Source organism: Pleurodeles waltl, chromosome 6, assembly GCF_031143425.1.
Source record: "Pleurodeles waltl isolate 20211129_DDA chromosome 6, aPleWal1.hap1.20221129, whole genome shotgun sequence".
Lineage (NCBI taxonomy): Eukaryota > Metazoa > Chordata > Amphibia > Caudata > Salamandridae > Pleurodeles > Pleurodeles waltl.
The window spans coordinates 1,650,672,330-1,650,688,852 of NC_090445.1; the positions used below are offsets into that span (position 1 = coordinate 1,650,672,330).

General features: G+C 44.0%; 1 protein-coding gene across 7 annotated transcripts in view; it reads left to right on the forward strand.

Annotated features, from left to right (window-relative positions):
• RXRA (retinoid X receptor alpha) overlaps positions 1-16,523 on the forward strand; it is a 417,621-nt gene that overhangs the window by 336,038 nt on the left and 65,060 nt on the right. For all 7 annotated transcript variants that reach the window (XM_069241578.1, XM_069241577.1, XM_069241575.1 and 4 more), the window contains 2 exons: positions 7,777-7,927; positions 13,919-14,098. In XM_069241578.1, the coding sequence (XP_069097679.1) occupies positions 7,777-7,927; positions 13,919-14,098 (331 nt within the window). The remainder of the gene's footprint in view (positions 1-7,776; positions 7,928-13,918; positions 14,099-16,523) is intronic.

Here is a 16,523-nt window from a genome sequence, read left to right on the forward strand (position 1 = left end):
TTGTAATAAGAAAACCCTGGTCTGGATTTTGGTGATCCATGGACATGAAGCTGTAAACTCACCCCACAAATACAGGGATGTATAGAGTCCTGCAAGTGCTGACAGTAAAGTGTTATTTATGGTGGCGGTGCAGGAGAGAGAGAAATGTCAAATCAGCAGAGAAGACAATTCCAAAGTTGGAGACAACCACGCTGATAGTGATGGGAGTGCCCTCTTGGACACTAAAGGGATGCCACACCAGTTTTTCTATAATGCACTAGGGCAAGGATGGTATGGGAATTTATGGATAGGAAAACAACGCTGAAGAGCTAAATAAAAAGGCCACCCATATAAAGTACAAATCAAACAGAAATTAAATCTTAGCAGCTTCCAAAAAGGCTGCCTCCGTACAGCCGAGTAGATGAGGATGAATGAACAGACAGGATTTATATGGTGCGGAGGAGATGAAGAGCAGAGGAAACTGAGCCCGGTGCCCTGCTCTTGTTTGTGCCGATCCAACAGAAGAGATAGGTGGGAGGGAAGGGAACAGGCACGGTCTGCTGTGGAAGGAAAAGCATTCGAGGAACAAAAAGTGCACACATATCTGCAGTGAACTGCAGTCAAATATCACAAGGTTGCAGATATTTCCCTGTCCCTTTTAACACAGCAAGATCTGCCCTGGTACAAATGAGAGGAAGTCTGCAACATCCTAATGCCAACCAGAGATGTTGGCTAATCCTCATACAAACCGCAAAGTGTTTTTTTTAATCCTCATACCAACCACATAAGTGTTGGCTTACCCTCATATCGGCCACGGAGGTGTTACCTCACCCTCATAACAGCCAATGAGGATTGGCTTACCTCCGTCACAACTACAGATGAATTTGCACATCCATATCTCAGACACAGTGGTGCAAGTTCGTCCTCATACAACCACAGAGGTATTAGCACACTTTCATACCTACAACAGAAACGTTGACTCCTCCTCAGACGAACTACAGTGGTGTTGGGGTATCCTCATACCAACCACAGAGATGTTACCTCGCTCTCTTATCCGCCACAGAGGTGTTGGCTTAGCTCCGTCACAACTACAGATGAATTTGCACATCCAGATCTCAGGCACAGTGGTGCAAGTTCGTCCTCATACAACCACAGAGGTATTAGCACACTTTCATACCTACAACAGAAACGTTGACTCATCCTCAGACGAACTACAGTGGTGTTGGGGTATCCTCATACCAACCACAGAGATGTTACCTCGCTCTCTTATCAGCCACAGAAGTGTTGGCTTAGCTCTGTCACAACCTAAGAGTTCTTTGCTCATCCACATCTCAGCCACAGCTGTGCAGACTCATCCTGTTACCAACCACAGAGGTTTTAGCTCACGTTCATATCTATAACAGAGGTGTTGGATCGTCCTCGCACCAACCAGGGGTCTTGGCTTATCATCATGTCATCTGCAGAGGAGAGGTTTTAGCTTTTCTTCGTATGTACCACAGAGGTGTTGGCTCATCCTCTCCTCATACCAACCACATTGGTATTGGCTTATACTCATTCCATCCACAGAGATGTTGCTGTACCGGCATACCAAACCAGTTGGCTTATCCTAACACTAGACCCAGAGGTGTAGGCTTATCCTCATAGCAAACACATACAAGGTAATGGGCGGAATGCTTGCAATTTTTCAACCCACTGGCAAGTGCTCAGGCTAGCATTCTAACCTATTATTCTTTTGCCCTTCTGCCCTCCAACAGACACAGAAAAGGTGATGGGAGGATGCTTGCAAAAAGTCTAACCACTGGGAATCGCTCAGGGTATCATTTCAACCCATTGTTCTTTTGCTACTGTACCACCACAAATGGTCATATCCAAATCAGTCTTGACCGTGCTTCAATAGGAACAGCCCAAACAGATGTTGCATATTGATGTAATTGTGTATGGGAGAGCCAGGGCAACCACATTGTGTGGGTGAACTTGAAACACACAAGTGCGTCCAGTTCTAAACTCAGATGTTTGCTATCTTGGAAGTGCTGAGCAACTTGTCCACAAAGATTCAGTGGATAGTCGTAAGGGGGGAGTCCCTAAATCTAAATTGTGCTTGCAATTCATAGGCAACAACTTATTTTCACCCTCCGGTTTTCATTTAAGAGACTAATGCTTTTGGGGGTGTTAGGCTTGGTTAATTTAATTTTTACATATTGGAGAAAATTGGGGAAATACAGTAGTTTGGAAAAAGAAGTTATCAGGCATGGGGCCAGTCGAGCTCAGGATCAACTGATAATTCTGTGAGTTCCAGCTGACACTCGCTTCTTGAAACTCTATGACAGACCAAGGAGTAGTCCGGGACCAGTGAGATCATGCCTAGAAGGTGGTATAAGCTGATAAGTTACTAGTGAGGCCAATACCAGTCACCGAGGGCCCTCTCCAAGTCATAAGAAGTTTCAAATCTAGGGTGGTGCCATGCCAGCTGGCTGGGAGTAATTACATGCCTGAATTACAGAGGCGGCGGGCGGAAGGCTTGGCACATGTCACGGACTGGAAACATCAAACAAGGAGGAGCCAGCCAAAGGAATTTGGGTACAAAGACTGTGCTAGCATCATTGGCAGATTTGTGTGGTGGTTAACGCTAGTGGCATAGAACGAGCAGTGTGATGGTCCAATGCAGTTGGACACGTGGAGAAGAAGCAGGTCGTGCTTTGGCAGAACAGATCTTCACTCAGAGGGTATTCCTCGTGACATTCACCTTCACTGCAAAACAGCTCAGATTTCTCTCTAATCTTGGTACTCAAGAAATCTAAATACGGTGGAAGCATGTTCTTTTCCCCAGATTAGGATGGCTGGAGGATGAGGTGGCCTTGTTCTAGAAGCTCTGCCTGACCGCATTAAGAGACTTCTATTGACCCCTATAGATGACCACAAGCAGGCCTCTAAAACCATTGCGTCTAAGGCAGTGGTTCCCAACCTTTTGACTTCTGTGGACCCCCATTTTATGAATACTGGAGCCCGGGGACCCCCACTGAATTATTATTGGAACACGGGGACCCCCAAGGAGTCATTACTGATAGCTGGGACCTAATATTATTACATTTTTTAAGCAGCCGCGGACCCCCTGAGGAGGCTTCGCGGACCCCCAGGGGTCCCCGGCCCACAGGTTGGGAACCACTGGTCTAAGGTAATAGCCTGGTAGACCATTGTGGTGCCTATCTCTGAGATGGTGGCAGATCTGACCAAAGCAGAAATATTGCTTAATATGTATATTGGAATATTTCATACATTTTGCATTTTTACGAGTGATTGAACAATTTTTTGTTGTTTTTACCTTGGATGAATTGTGCTTATTAAAACAGTACAAAATTGTCAGCAGACTGGTAAGTTGTTCATTGGCGCCATGTGTGCTCAGGTCCAGGATATCACTACCTGAGGGCAATACGGAGGATGCAGCAGCAGGGCCCGTCCTTTGTTTTGGAAAGAAATTTGCAAACCTACAAATGAAATCACTGCTGTATAAGCAATCACACATACCTGATTTGTTTTTGTGATCAGTCTCACACATCACGTACTTGCCCCTTCCCTCCAATCTCACTCACCCCATGGTTTCATTAGTTGAATCAGTGCACATTAAAGGTAAATGACCTTTATTCAAAGTGGCAGCCCTGAAACCCTTTACCTTGTGAGTTTACCTTCATTGTCATTAGAAATTAATAAAAGGAAAATGCCTGGAATCGACTTGAAATTAGTTTTTCAGCTTACCATTTTATTAGTTTCTAAAAATATGTCTGGAGTTGCATGTTTCTTTTCTAGCAATAGTTTTAAAACGGGGATCTGTGGGAAAATACAAAATATAATTTCGAACTTGTTTCACATCAAATATAAATGAATTAATAATTTAACATTAAACAGCCTGTCTTGAAGAACCCATAACAAAGAATCCCATAGCTCTAAAAATGCACAGCAACATTCCTGACACTAACTTTATCAGTGACTGTAATGCTAGCTGTGACCTAACCCTAGCTCCAAACTTTACCCTAACCTTAATCATAGCCTTTGCTTTAATTATAACATAACCCTAACTCCAACCCTTAACGTAACCCTAACTCCAACCCTTAACATAACCCTAACTCCAACCCTTAACATAACCCTAACTCCAACCCTTAACGTTACCCTAACTCCAACCCTTAACGTTACCCTAACTCCAACCCTTAACGTTACCCTAACTCCAACCCTTAACGTTACCCTAACTCCAACCCTTAACGTTACCCTAACTCCAACCCTTAACGTTACCCTAACTCCAACCCTTAACGTTACCCTAACTCCAAGCCTTAACGTAACTCTAACTCCAACCCTTAACGTAACCCTAACTCCAACCCTTAACGTTACCCTAACTTCAACCCTTAACATATAACCCTAACTTCAACCCTTAACATATAACCCTAACTCCAACCATTAACATAACCCTAACTCCAACCCTTAACATAACCCTAACTCCAGCCCTTAACGTTACCTTAATCCTAGCCTTTACACTACCTCTGACTAACCCAATCTCCAACCTTTAAAATTATCTTAATCCTAGCCTTTTCGCAACATCTAACCTAAACCAGTCTCTGAACCCTCAACATTAACATAATCGTAGCTCATATTTTACCTCTAACCTAATCCCAAATCTTAACCTTACCTTAGTCCTAGACTTTACAATGAATGTAGCCTAATGCTGACCAGACCTTGCGATTTCTACCCCACTGCTGTGTTGAGTCAGTTTATGTCATGGGGGGCTATTTTTAGGGCCTAATGCCCTGGTCTGGGGAGAGATCCAGCTGGCAAAGATCAGGTGTTCTGTTCATCCAGAAAGTGAATGAGCAATAGATCTTGCTTTTATCTTGTTGCATGTGGTGTGGTTCAAAGGCAGAGGACAAATGTCAGTTTAGGTTGTTTTACAGATTGCTGATTATTTTATTCTGGAGATTTGTGTTTACTATTCTTTCTCTGACTGCAGAGTTAGAGGATTTTATAACGTGAAATGTCTGAAAAGTGTGCTGTGCATACATTTAAATAGCTGGTATATGGACTGTGCAAGTATTTCTAAATGCATTTGAGTAGTTAGAGAAGTACTTCAAAATACATTTCAGTTATTAGAAAAGCACGTTTTGTTTTTCTGAAGTGAGATAGAAACAAAGATTGTAATGTGATCAGAACAAATCAGAATAATTAACTTGGTGGTGTGCAAATGATTAATATTTGTTTTATGCTAGATAGTCTTATTAGTAAAACTGCATGTTGGTGGGAATGTTTGTGGTCAGTTCAATGGAAAATGTCTTCCTTTAATTGACAGTGCGCTGCCACATCATGCTTCAGTAATAGATTTCTTTAAAGTGAGAGTTTTTAAATATGAACAGTGAAAAATTTCTGCACGCCCTCTGGTGGCGATGCTATTAGTAAACTAAGAGGCAAATTAGGGGTCATGTGTACCCTATTATGTGGGCTAGATTTTTATTATACATGGAGCAAACATTTAGAGCTTATTGTGTAGCAGACATAATAAACTCACATATTTGAAGGTGCTCTTCTATGTGCTAATGAAGAAAAAGCTAACTCGTGAGATTAAATATTTGTCTAGGACAATACAATTTGAGACGTGTTTATGGGTCAAGTGCATTATAGTGAGAACATTATTCAAGTCACTAGACCTGCCGGACTAGTAACGTTTTTCTGATTTTTGGAGATCTGCTTAGTCTAACCCTCAACCTTACCTTAATCCTGGCCTTTCACTAATTCTAACCTAACCCTAACTGCAATCCTTAATCCTAGCCCTTACACTACCTCTAACCTAAACCTAATACCAAACTTTCACTTTATCTTAATCCTAGCTCATTCACAAACCCTAACCCAGTTACTGTTTCTAATCTCAATACTAGTTCTAACCCTAATAACATTCCTATTCCTAAATCTAACCCCTACATTAAACCTATTTCTAGTTCTCAGCTCACCCCATCCTAATTTACGCCTTTCATTTATTTTAACCCTACCACTACTTCTGATCTTAAACATAACCCAATTTGTAATGTTTATCTTTAGAGGAAGCATAATTTCAACCCTTATTCATTTTAATTACCATCACTTTGATTTTTCCAGTATATATTTTAATTTTCACTTAAAAACAGACTTGTCGTTTATACATTTCCTTTAGAGAAGTGTTACTAATAAGTTTCTTTATTTTCATATAATCCACAGGAGGTAGATCTTGTGCAGCAAACTGCAGTGTATAGTGTGTCCTGGCCTATGAGACTTCTTCTATTGTGTACCTGCCAAATTTAACTTTCACATAGGCCCTTTCGAGCTTTGTGAAAAACGTAGTCACAAGAAGACAGTGAACGTGATCAAACTCTTTGCACACATCATCCCCCAGTAAAAAATAGGTTAACTGTATGTTGGATGTTAGATTGGATAAACCAGGCTCCCGAAAACACTGCCCAACATTTGGGATCTACGTTGGCCTTTATTGTGTTTTAGGCCATGTGCCTATTTAAGAAGTCTAAGGTTGCTGGAAGACTTTGCTGGTGTCATGAAAAGGTACAGTGACACCATCAAGTTGGTCTCGTTTATATTGGTTAACTGTTTCTATCCTGTTTGCCACTCCTGTATCTTCTATCACTCTCTTCTGTTCATATCCTCTCTCTTTTGTCTGCCCTCCCCTTCTCTTTTCTCTGTCTCTTTGGTCCATCCCTTCTTCCTTCGGTCTGCTCCCTCTCCCATTTTGTCAGTCCCTTTCCTTCTGTCAGTTGTGTGCCCACCCTTTTTCTAGCTCTAGCTTGTTCTCTTTGGTCTGCCCTTTGTTCTTTGGTCTGCACCATTTCTTATCCTGTCTCTCTTTTCCCTTCTGTCTATATATTCTCTTTTTTCTGCCCACCCCTTCCCTTTTCTATCTCTAAAGCTTGTATTTTGGTCTACCACTTCTTTCTTTAATCATTCTCTTATTTTGCCTCTTACTTCTCTTCTGCCTACCCCTTTTATCTTGTTTTTGGCAATCCACGTTCCTGCTTTTATCTGTGTTTCTCATACGCTTTTTCCTCTGCCTTGCTGACCCTTCTCTATACTCCTCTTTCTTGTCCTCCTTTTTCTCCCTATTCCTTCTTGTTGTCTATCATTCTGTTATTTTCTGCCTTCCCCTTATTCCTATATCCGTCTAGCTCACCTATAGCCTGTTTATCCCTTCTCTTTTATGTCTTCTCTTCTCTCTGTATGTGCATTCTCTCACGTTTATTGGTCTGTATATTCTGTATTCTGCTTTTCTGTCAAATCTAATTTCTATCCCAACTGTAGGTTTAATGTGTATATCTTCTGTCTACCCTTTTTGTCTGCCTTTGCCCTATTTTGTCTATGTGACCCCCCTCTCTGTCCTATCTCCTCTTCTTTCTGTCTACTCTTGTCTGTCTCTTCTCTCTCCTGTCTGTAAATCCCTTTTTATAACTTACATTTATCGCTTCTTTCTATTCTGTTTCTGTCTTTTCTTTGTTGTTTCATATCCTCGCTCTAGCTCTCTTATAGTCCTGTTCAGCGTCACACTTGCATGATGTATTTCACTTTGTAAATCCAAATTTATAAAGAAGTTATAATTGGAAGACTTACAGTGCTGTATAGGAACATGTGGTACAGCTTTGCGACCTAAAATTAGTCTAGCAGGATGTGGGCAGTACTGAGCTTTAAGAAATGTTGGCAGGCGATGGGTTGACTGTACGACAAGAGTGTTGTCTCTGTTTTTCTTTTTAACATGGCCATTTGTTCTCTTCCTTTCTCTTTTCGTAGCTCAATTCTCCGATGAGCTCCATGAACAGCCCGGAAGATATCAAGCCCCCCCTGGGATTAAATGGGGTCCTTAAAGTGCCCATGCACCCTTCTGGAGCAATGACGTCCTTCACCAAGCACATCTGCGCCATCTGTGGGGACCGGTCCTCAGGTAACTCCATTTTGCATCAAACAGGAGGGTGGCTGGTTCATCCTTCAACCTGTTTTATGCTGTGATCCTTGCAAAGATTCCTGGGGAACCCAGAATGCACACAAAGAATGGGATTCTCCCCCACATGCGTGACTTCCACAGATTCTTGTTAAAGTGTTTTAAGTAGCCATGGGCAAAGTCACAGAATCCATGGAAGGATTTAGTGCACGGGTCACATCTGGGCTGGTGGAGCCTTGATGATAGAGTTGTCTTCTGCAGAGAACTTTTCACCACCCAACTGCGTGTTTCATCGTAAGGAAATATCTTCCCTCAGGAATGACATCAGGCAAGGTAGCTGGGGACTGCATGAGCATCAGACATGGCCACTGGAAGGCAACATGAGAGCCAAGATGTTTTTCTGAGACTGTAAAAATTAAACACGCCTTGGCCTAGCCAATCAACTTGCTTTGTGAGTTGCAACTCAAAAATAAGTAAAATGTTAAAAGGTTGCTGCAGTGAAAAAAGGAAAAAACGATTGCTTTATGTATGCTATACATCTATAACAAAGAATTAATGTGCTGTGATTCAGTTGAAATTTGAGATGTAAAATAGTCCCTCATAATTTGCAGTGCAAGATCTCTATAGGAAGTGGAATGATACAGCAAACCACCAATAGCATGAGGTGAGAGGGAAACTTTCTTATAAGCGAGGCGGATCCAACAGCAACTTTTAAGCATAGTTAAAAGAATACGTTAGAATAGGTCTTACAGACAGCTTTGCTTTTAGGCTACACCTAAGGGTCCAAGGATGTCACGCACTTGGAGAGATAGGGGATGGTATTATGCTTTCATGGCAGGTCCCTCGTACAGATGAGCATGTCTTGCTGTCTTGAAACAGACTCATGCACAATATAAGGTGACTCTGGCACTTCCATCGAATTTGTCAAAATCCACACGTCACACCATGTTTCCTTCCTAGGACACCGCAGGGTTTTTAATAAATCAAGAGGCAGAACGTGAAGAGTGTGTTATCAGTATATGTGTTGCATATAATGACGAATCTGGGGTGTATCAAGATTTTGGGCCTGATTTAGATTTCAGCAGACGGATTACTCTGTCACAACACGGACGCTTATCGTGTCCTATAAATCCCGTGACTTTCTGTGGGATTTATATTTTGGCGGACAGGGCATCCGTCATCGTTGTGACGGGTAACCCGTCCGCCGAAATCTAAGCCAGGCCCTTAGTCTTGTGATGTCTTGATCCCTCCCTAGTTATCCTTCATGGGAGCGGTGTCTGCAGGGAGGGCTCAGTAGCCTGAGTTTTGGAGATGGATAGCTATGAATGCTGTCTCCAGGGGAGGATGTGGATAGTGTGTAACACAGGGCGGTGTTTGTGCCTGTGCATGACTGAACATGCTTCCCAGTTCAGCAGAATAGCTTGAAGTTGACAGGCAAACTTGATAGTCAGAGGTCTTGTGTAGGTCACTTGCAAGACAGATGACAAAAAATAGATGTTCTCTTATTTCATGCACATTTCACTTTGCTTTAGGTGAAGTAGTAGGTAGGCTGAAACTACCGTCTCATTAACATGTACGCTTAACCCATAGACATCAGTTCACCAATAATGCCAGGGTTGTCCCTGCATCCCGTTCTTAGCTCCCCATTAGCCTCCCTTTTGCTGTGGAAGGGTAAGTAGAAGGGCTTAGAATGAAAACTAAATGCAGTAGACATGTTTCTTGGAGCCCTGTGTGCGTTTTGTTCCTGGTGCTGCCTCGTTGAGCCCCGAGACCCTGGATATCAAGGGCAATGCTAGGGGTACCGAAGGCTAAACCAAGATTAGCTGCTGCTTCCCCGTGTGATCCCTAACTGGCTTACTTGGTTCGCTCCGTCAATGTCCTGCGTTCCCCGCTCAAGGAAGATGCTACAGTGTCTTCTTGCCAAAAGTAAAGTTTACCCGAGTGTTAAATGAGGTCCTCCTCACAGTCCCTCACATGCTCAGGTGTATCCAGTCACTTGCATCCGTGATGGTAACTCAAAGCGGTGGGTGCCAGGCTTCGAGAGTTGTACTTGCTTTTCTTATTTCTGTTGTTAAGACTACGTGAATTCATAAAGATGCCGGAAGACACCGCTTGCGTGGCTTTTTGTGAAAACCATTTGCAATGCACAAGTGGGTGCTGTCCATCCCGAGTCATCGTCCAGAAACTACAGTTAATTTCACATAATCTAAAAGTATGGCACATGGCAAACAGTTACCCTACTCTGTTGTATGACAGGACGATGCATATGAGCTGTACAGCTTTTCGAGAACATCACACCTCATCACCGTTTTTTTTTTTTAAAACAAATATTTTAACAAGTTCTGGGTATATCTTTCAGTTATTAGTGAGACTTTGGTTTTAGTTCTTGCGTGGCTCGCCTGAGGACAGTTGTTGAACTCCTATTGTGAACAATACCGATATTTACCGTGGTCTTTGGGTCAGCTGGTTTGCCTTCTTGTCACGGTTATTAGCTCGCATCTTGTTCAGTGCCTTTTCTTCCCCTCCCTGTGTTTGTCCCTCCCCTGTAGTGTAGCTCATATACCATCCTTTGGACTGGACAGCATGCATCCTCCCATTGCTCAACATTAGGAAACGATTTTTACTTTTTCTTTCAGCATTTCCTCTGGGTTCATGTGTGTTCTTGCTCTCTCTTCCTCTTGTGCTGCGTCATCCTACAAAAGGCCTCCATTGGCAAAGCCAAAAGACGCAACCTATTGGCGTTGCCAATGCTTGTTTTCTATTGTTTTCTTTTCTTCTAGCTCCCCACGTACCAGCGACCTACTGCTTTCCTGTAGATCCCGGCCTCAATTTTCCCTCTCTTTTCCATACTTTGCTAACTTTCATATTTTCTTTACTCTTTCTTTTGCTTCTGAACCTCAGACGTCATTACCCCTACCTGCTAGTTTATTCCAATGCACCGTTTACTTTTCCCGGCTGCTCCCTTGTTTCCGTCCTTGTCTCATCCTTTCTCGCCTCTCTTCACTTTCTCCTTTTTTCGTTCTTTTTTTTTGCTTCATCTTGCATCCTTGTCTCCTTTCCTTTCATTTTCTCTTTTCATCACTGCCCTCCTTCAGTTTCTCTCTCTTCCCTCCTTCTTTCGTTATTATTCCCTTTCTTCTTTGCGTCTGCTTCCTTCCCCCTCTTGCCCTTTCCCTTCCTTTCTTAATCCTTCCGCTCCTGTCTGAGGCTCCACCGTACCCTTCCTTGGCACCACCGTACCCTTCCTTGGCATACCCCTCCACCCCTCCTAGCTGTCTTCCAAGATCTTCTCCCATTATCCCTTTGCTCCGTGTCTCTCCGTTCCTTTCTTCCTCCTCCCCCTCCGTTCCTTTCTTCCTCCTCCCCCTCCCCGTCAGAATCTTACTTTGGACGAGCAGGAGTTGTTAGGGTTAGGGCTCTGCCGTCATCCCTGCCCTCTGTACATTTCGAGGAGAGCTTCTTGTTGGTAAACATCGGGAGCTCAGGCAGCCACCGCGCAGCCTCTCATTTCTGCGGCCTTGGGGTTGCCATAGAGACGCTGTAATTTTGAGGGCGGTCTCTTGGGGATGTTTTGCTTTTTTTCCCCTACTTTCGACAGTGATGTGTTCTTCACTCAGGCTCCAAGTTCTGCCGCTCTTTCCATAACCCAAAGACTGTAATTCCGTTGGGGACGGCGCTGTCTTCCAGACAAACTGCTAACCAGGATTGCGGTTTGAGAGTTTAAAGAAGCCCTGAAGAGATGTGATGTCCAGTTTTGAGTTCTCGCCTCATCCAGTGCATGCTTAACATTGCTTGACTTCGGTGTCGCTCTCGTTTGCCTGCTTCTAATTCGCCAGTTTCCCTAAGCTTTCCTTCCTCTTCTTGTGTTGTCCCTCCCTTGGTCATAGACTCATTACTGTGTCCTTCCACCGTCGCTTTTTAGATTATATTTTATCTTTTTTTTAAGCACTTTAAGAGAAGGTGGGTTTTTCCAGCTGTCTGTACTTCTCTCTCTTTGTTTCTTCCTGTTACCCTCGGCCCATCCTCCGTTGTCTGTCTGCTTTCCCCAGAGGCCTCCTGCCCACCCTCCCTTGTCCATGTGCTCCTCTGTTTGTTTCAACAGCCATCCCGCCCACCCTCCGTTGTCCGTGTGCTTCCCCTGCCGCTCCTGTCCACCCTCTGTTGTCATGTGCTTCCCTGGCCCATTTTGTCCATTCCCCTTTGGTCATTTGCTTGCCCCAGCACTGTGTGGTTCCCCTGAACTCACAAAACAGGTACAGCTCAGGTAGCACCACTGTGTGGGTCTCTCAGTCTCACAGAGCAGGTATAGACCAGGTAGAGGTCAGGTAGCACCACTGTGTTGGTCTGTCAGTCTCACAGAGCAGGTAATGACCAGGTAGTGGGTCTCTCAGTCTCACAGAACAGGTACAGGCCAGGTAGAGCCCAGGTAGCACCACTGTGTGGGTCTCTCTGTCTCACAGAGCAGATATAGACCAGGTAGAGCCCAGATAGCACTACTGCGTGGGTCTGTCAGTCTCACAGAGCAGGTATAGACCAGGTAGTGGGTCTCTCAGTCTCACAGAACAGGTACAGGCCAGGTAGAGACCAGGTAGCACCACTGTGTGGGTATCTCTGTCTCACAGAGCAGGTATAGACCAGGTAGTGGGTCTCTCAGTCTCACAGAACAGGTACAGACCAGGTAGAGCCCAGGTAGCACCACTGTGTGGGTCTCTCGGTCTTACAGAGCAGGCACACCCCAGGTAGCAGCACTGTGTGGTTCCTCTGCACTCACAAAACAGGTACAGTCCAGGTAGCCGAACTGTATGGGTCTCTCAGTCTTACAGAACAGGTAACACCACTGTGTGGGCCCCCTGCACTCACAAAACAGGTATAGCCCAGCTAGCACCACTGTGTGGGTCCCTTGTACTCAATGCTTAATTTGTAAATAAAAAGGTGCCGGTGCCCAAAGCCCTCTCCTTTAACACGCAGCTGCTGCATTTAAATGTGCGAGCACAGAATACTGTGGCAGCCTTATCCCTAAGCCATCTCGGACCTCTTCAATCCATTTAAAGCCACTCCCTCCCCCTACAGCTCACACTTGCAGCATTCTGCTTTCTCCCATTTTGGCGCTTTTTCATTTTTCTCTTCTTCCGTCTTTCCCATATGTGTCTTTTGCTTGCAGTAAATGCTTGAGGCAGAAAAATTTGTGCTGGTGCTCCGCACTGGAAACAACAAGCACAAATTAAGCACTGCTTGTACTCCCAAGAATGGTACCAGCCAGGTAGCACCACTGTGTGGTGCTCCTGCACTCACAAAACAGGTACAGCATAGCTAACACCACTATGTGTGTCCCTTGTACTCACAAAGCAGGTACAGCCCAGATAGCACCACTGTGTGGCCAAACGTTGTGTGATTTAGTAACATGACCTAGTTTATACAACGTATCTTTGGTTACTTCTGGCCACACACAGATGGATTTAGAATTGATATGTCTTTGAAGCAATCTCAGCCACACATTGTGGTTTTGATGATATTTTGTAGTCCTAGAGGGTTTGTGCCATTGAATCAATTTCGACACTACATAGAGGAGTTAGGGAATTAAATCGGTTGGTGAAGCACATCAGAGCCAAGAACTGGAACCACCTACCCACCTATCTATGAACCACACCCACCCTCGCTGAATTCAGGAAGAAGCTCAAGACATGGCCCTTTGAGGAATAACCTAACCAGCTCACAGCCTCGACTCCCACCGCCCGGATACCCCTGGGTGATAAGTTTTACTCTTTAAATCGATTTTGGTTGGTTGATTGGTAAACTGCAGCCACATGAACAGCATCTAGTATGGTTGTGGCGTGTTGTCTTTGAGCCAGTTTCAGCCACATGCAGCTGTGTTTGGGAATGGCTGCAACACATCCGTCAGTTGCAGCCACATGTACTCGTTTCACTGCATGCCTTTAGATGTCTTTGGTCATATTTCGCATCAAGCACATGCTTCTTTTCTACTCCTCCTTACAGGAAAACATTACGGGGTCTACAGCTGCGAGGGATGCAAAGGTTTCTTCAAGCGAACAGTACGGAAAGACCTCAGCTACACCTGCAGGGACAGCAAAGACTGCCTGATAGACAAACGTCAGCGGAACCGCTGCCAGTACTGCCGGTACCAGAAGTGCCTTGCCATGGGCATGAAGAGGGAAGGTAAGCCAATCACTGGTGTTTTATCCCGCGCAAGCAGAGGGCTGGAGTTGGGATATACAGACATGCCAACTCAATCCTCAAAAGATTGATCCCAGAAATCTATTCACGTTCCCCTTCTGTCTGCCTCTCAGATTTTAATGCTGTACCTTTTCAAAAATGTAATCACCCAGAAAACAAAAGGTATTTATTGGCTTTGTCCTAAAAAAAATAAAAAAAAAGTAATTACCTCAAGATTACATTTTCCAATAAGAATTGAGCAGCTTTATTGGTCCATTCGTGTCCCAGTTCTGGAGTTTATTTCACTGCTGGTGCAAGTCTGTTATTAACTCTGTAGTTTCTTCAGAGGTTTTTTTTATCTTTGCATATTAAGCTTCAAGGAATTGAGCAGCAGCCCCACATCCTAAAGGTAAACCATGCACTCCTGGTTCAGTGCAGAAATCCCCAGATAGATAGTAGAGCATGGCCTACTGGACCACATAGTAGAGGCGTTGGGGGTTGCCAGCACCACTATCTTACAGTATTTGAGAGCCCTTATTGCTTGTCCTCTTTCAGAGCCTGAACTCAATGAATGATACCCGTTGTCTGGCGAGGAAGCTTCTAAAGCAAAGGCTCCTGTCATGTCTAGAGCCATCAGCCAGCACAGCCGAGGAAAGTGGCAAAATGTTTCTCTCTGGCGCAGTGTGAAGTGAATCACATGGGAATGGGAGAATGTACACTGCCCATCTGGTGCTCTTTGAATGGTGTTGTTTTGAGAGCCCGGTGGCCTGAGGTCCTCCTCAGAGGCATGAGCTCCTCACAGTGTGTCCATCGAGGTGCAATAAAGCATCTCAGAGTGTTACCCAGGCTACACGTGTGTCCAGTTCTTGGCATTTCCAAAGAGATAGCCAAGTGTCGACTGCCATTATGTCATTCATAATAGTGGCTTTGTGAAGCATGGTGTGTATGAGGATCACGCAACAACCCAAGCCAATGCAGTAGGGAATAGAGAGAATTTGGGGCCCACGGAAATATACCTAATCCTTCACAGCACCTTGACAACTAAGTGGTGTTTTACAATATAGTAAACTATAACGTAGGACATAGAAACTACATTGCAAAACAATTTGAGAGGCATATTTAGGTAGACGAGAGCATTTGAGTAACTCGTTAAAATGCGATTAGGATTTTTGGAATTTACTTAATAGGGTGAAGCTACAACATCTCAGGTGCTTTCTGAAAGATGGACTGGTGGGAAAATCGTATCTCTATTCATAGTGGCTTACATCCATTCAGGTTGATGTCCAGGGATGGACAAACATTTTACAGATAAATCAAAAATAGGGCGTAAATTATTCGATTTTTCCTATTGCAAAATATGAGGATCAGTGGAGCTGTAGGTTTTATTTCAGTAGGAAGACTTTGAAAGCTGAACCACCAGTTGTCACAGTGGTAGAAAATGTTCACCCGACCACTTTGCAGTGCCTTTTTTCCCTGTTCTGTAATAAGATGTTGGTCTTCGATTTTTTCCCCCGAATATTTTCACCCAAAATCAAAGAAAACATACTAAATTAACAAGAGCATTTCTTTGCTAAGTCAAATAGGGTCTTTTGGCCTCCTGTTCCTTGCAGTGCACTGGGGTTGAATGAAGATGCTTAACATGAAATGGCCCATAGCGAGATCTCAGAGTCCAGTGGGCTGCAAAAGTAATGTCTGGCGATTGAAAAGGAGCAAGGTTTGACGACTTAGGAAAAAAATTTGGCCTTCACGAGTGGGACTTGGGACTTCACTAAAGTCATAGAAACTATTAGAGTGAAGTACGAGTGAGCGTCTGCATTAGGTGTAAACATTACACCAGTGAGTGACATGTGAGCAGTGTACTTATAGACAAAAGTATACTTTCTTTTTCTGGAGGAGAGAGGGAGGCATGCCCCATGTTCCCTTAGCAGTGGGGCAACTGTAAGGAGTATAGATTGTATTAAAAACATGTACTATTTATTGCAGGCTGCTGCCCGTGCAGTACACATGACCATCAGGTCGTCACACTGGGTTCCCATTGCCCTATAAATGGCAGCGCTGCAAACATAAAGTGATAGAGGGAGTTAGAATGAGTGTGGTACACATGAAAGGGAAATGTTGGCCCCTGATTTAAAGTATTGCTGAGCTGTCCCCTTTATTTTGCCTGTACTGAGAACTTTGCACTGGCTGGGGTTTTGCACTGTGTAATGGATGCCTCCAGTATTGTTTCCTGCTTGCAGACCTTGCAGTTTTATATTATTAGTAACTGAGTTACACCCAGGTCCTGGAACACTTGTCCATAGCGTCACGCTTCCTGAAAGAGTGTGTATGAACAAGCAGCACTTTTGTGATACTGCCAGATGTAAACCGCTTGAAAAGCAACATTATGTAAGAAGTAACCAGTGTGATGGGCCAGGAAGAGGGATTTTAA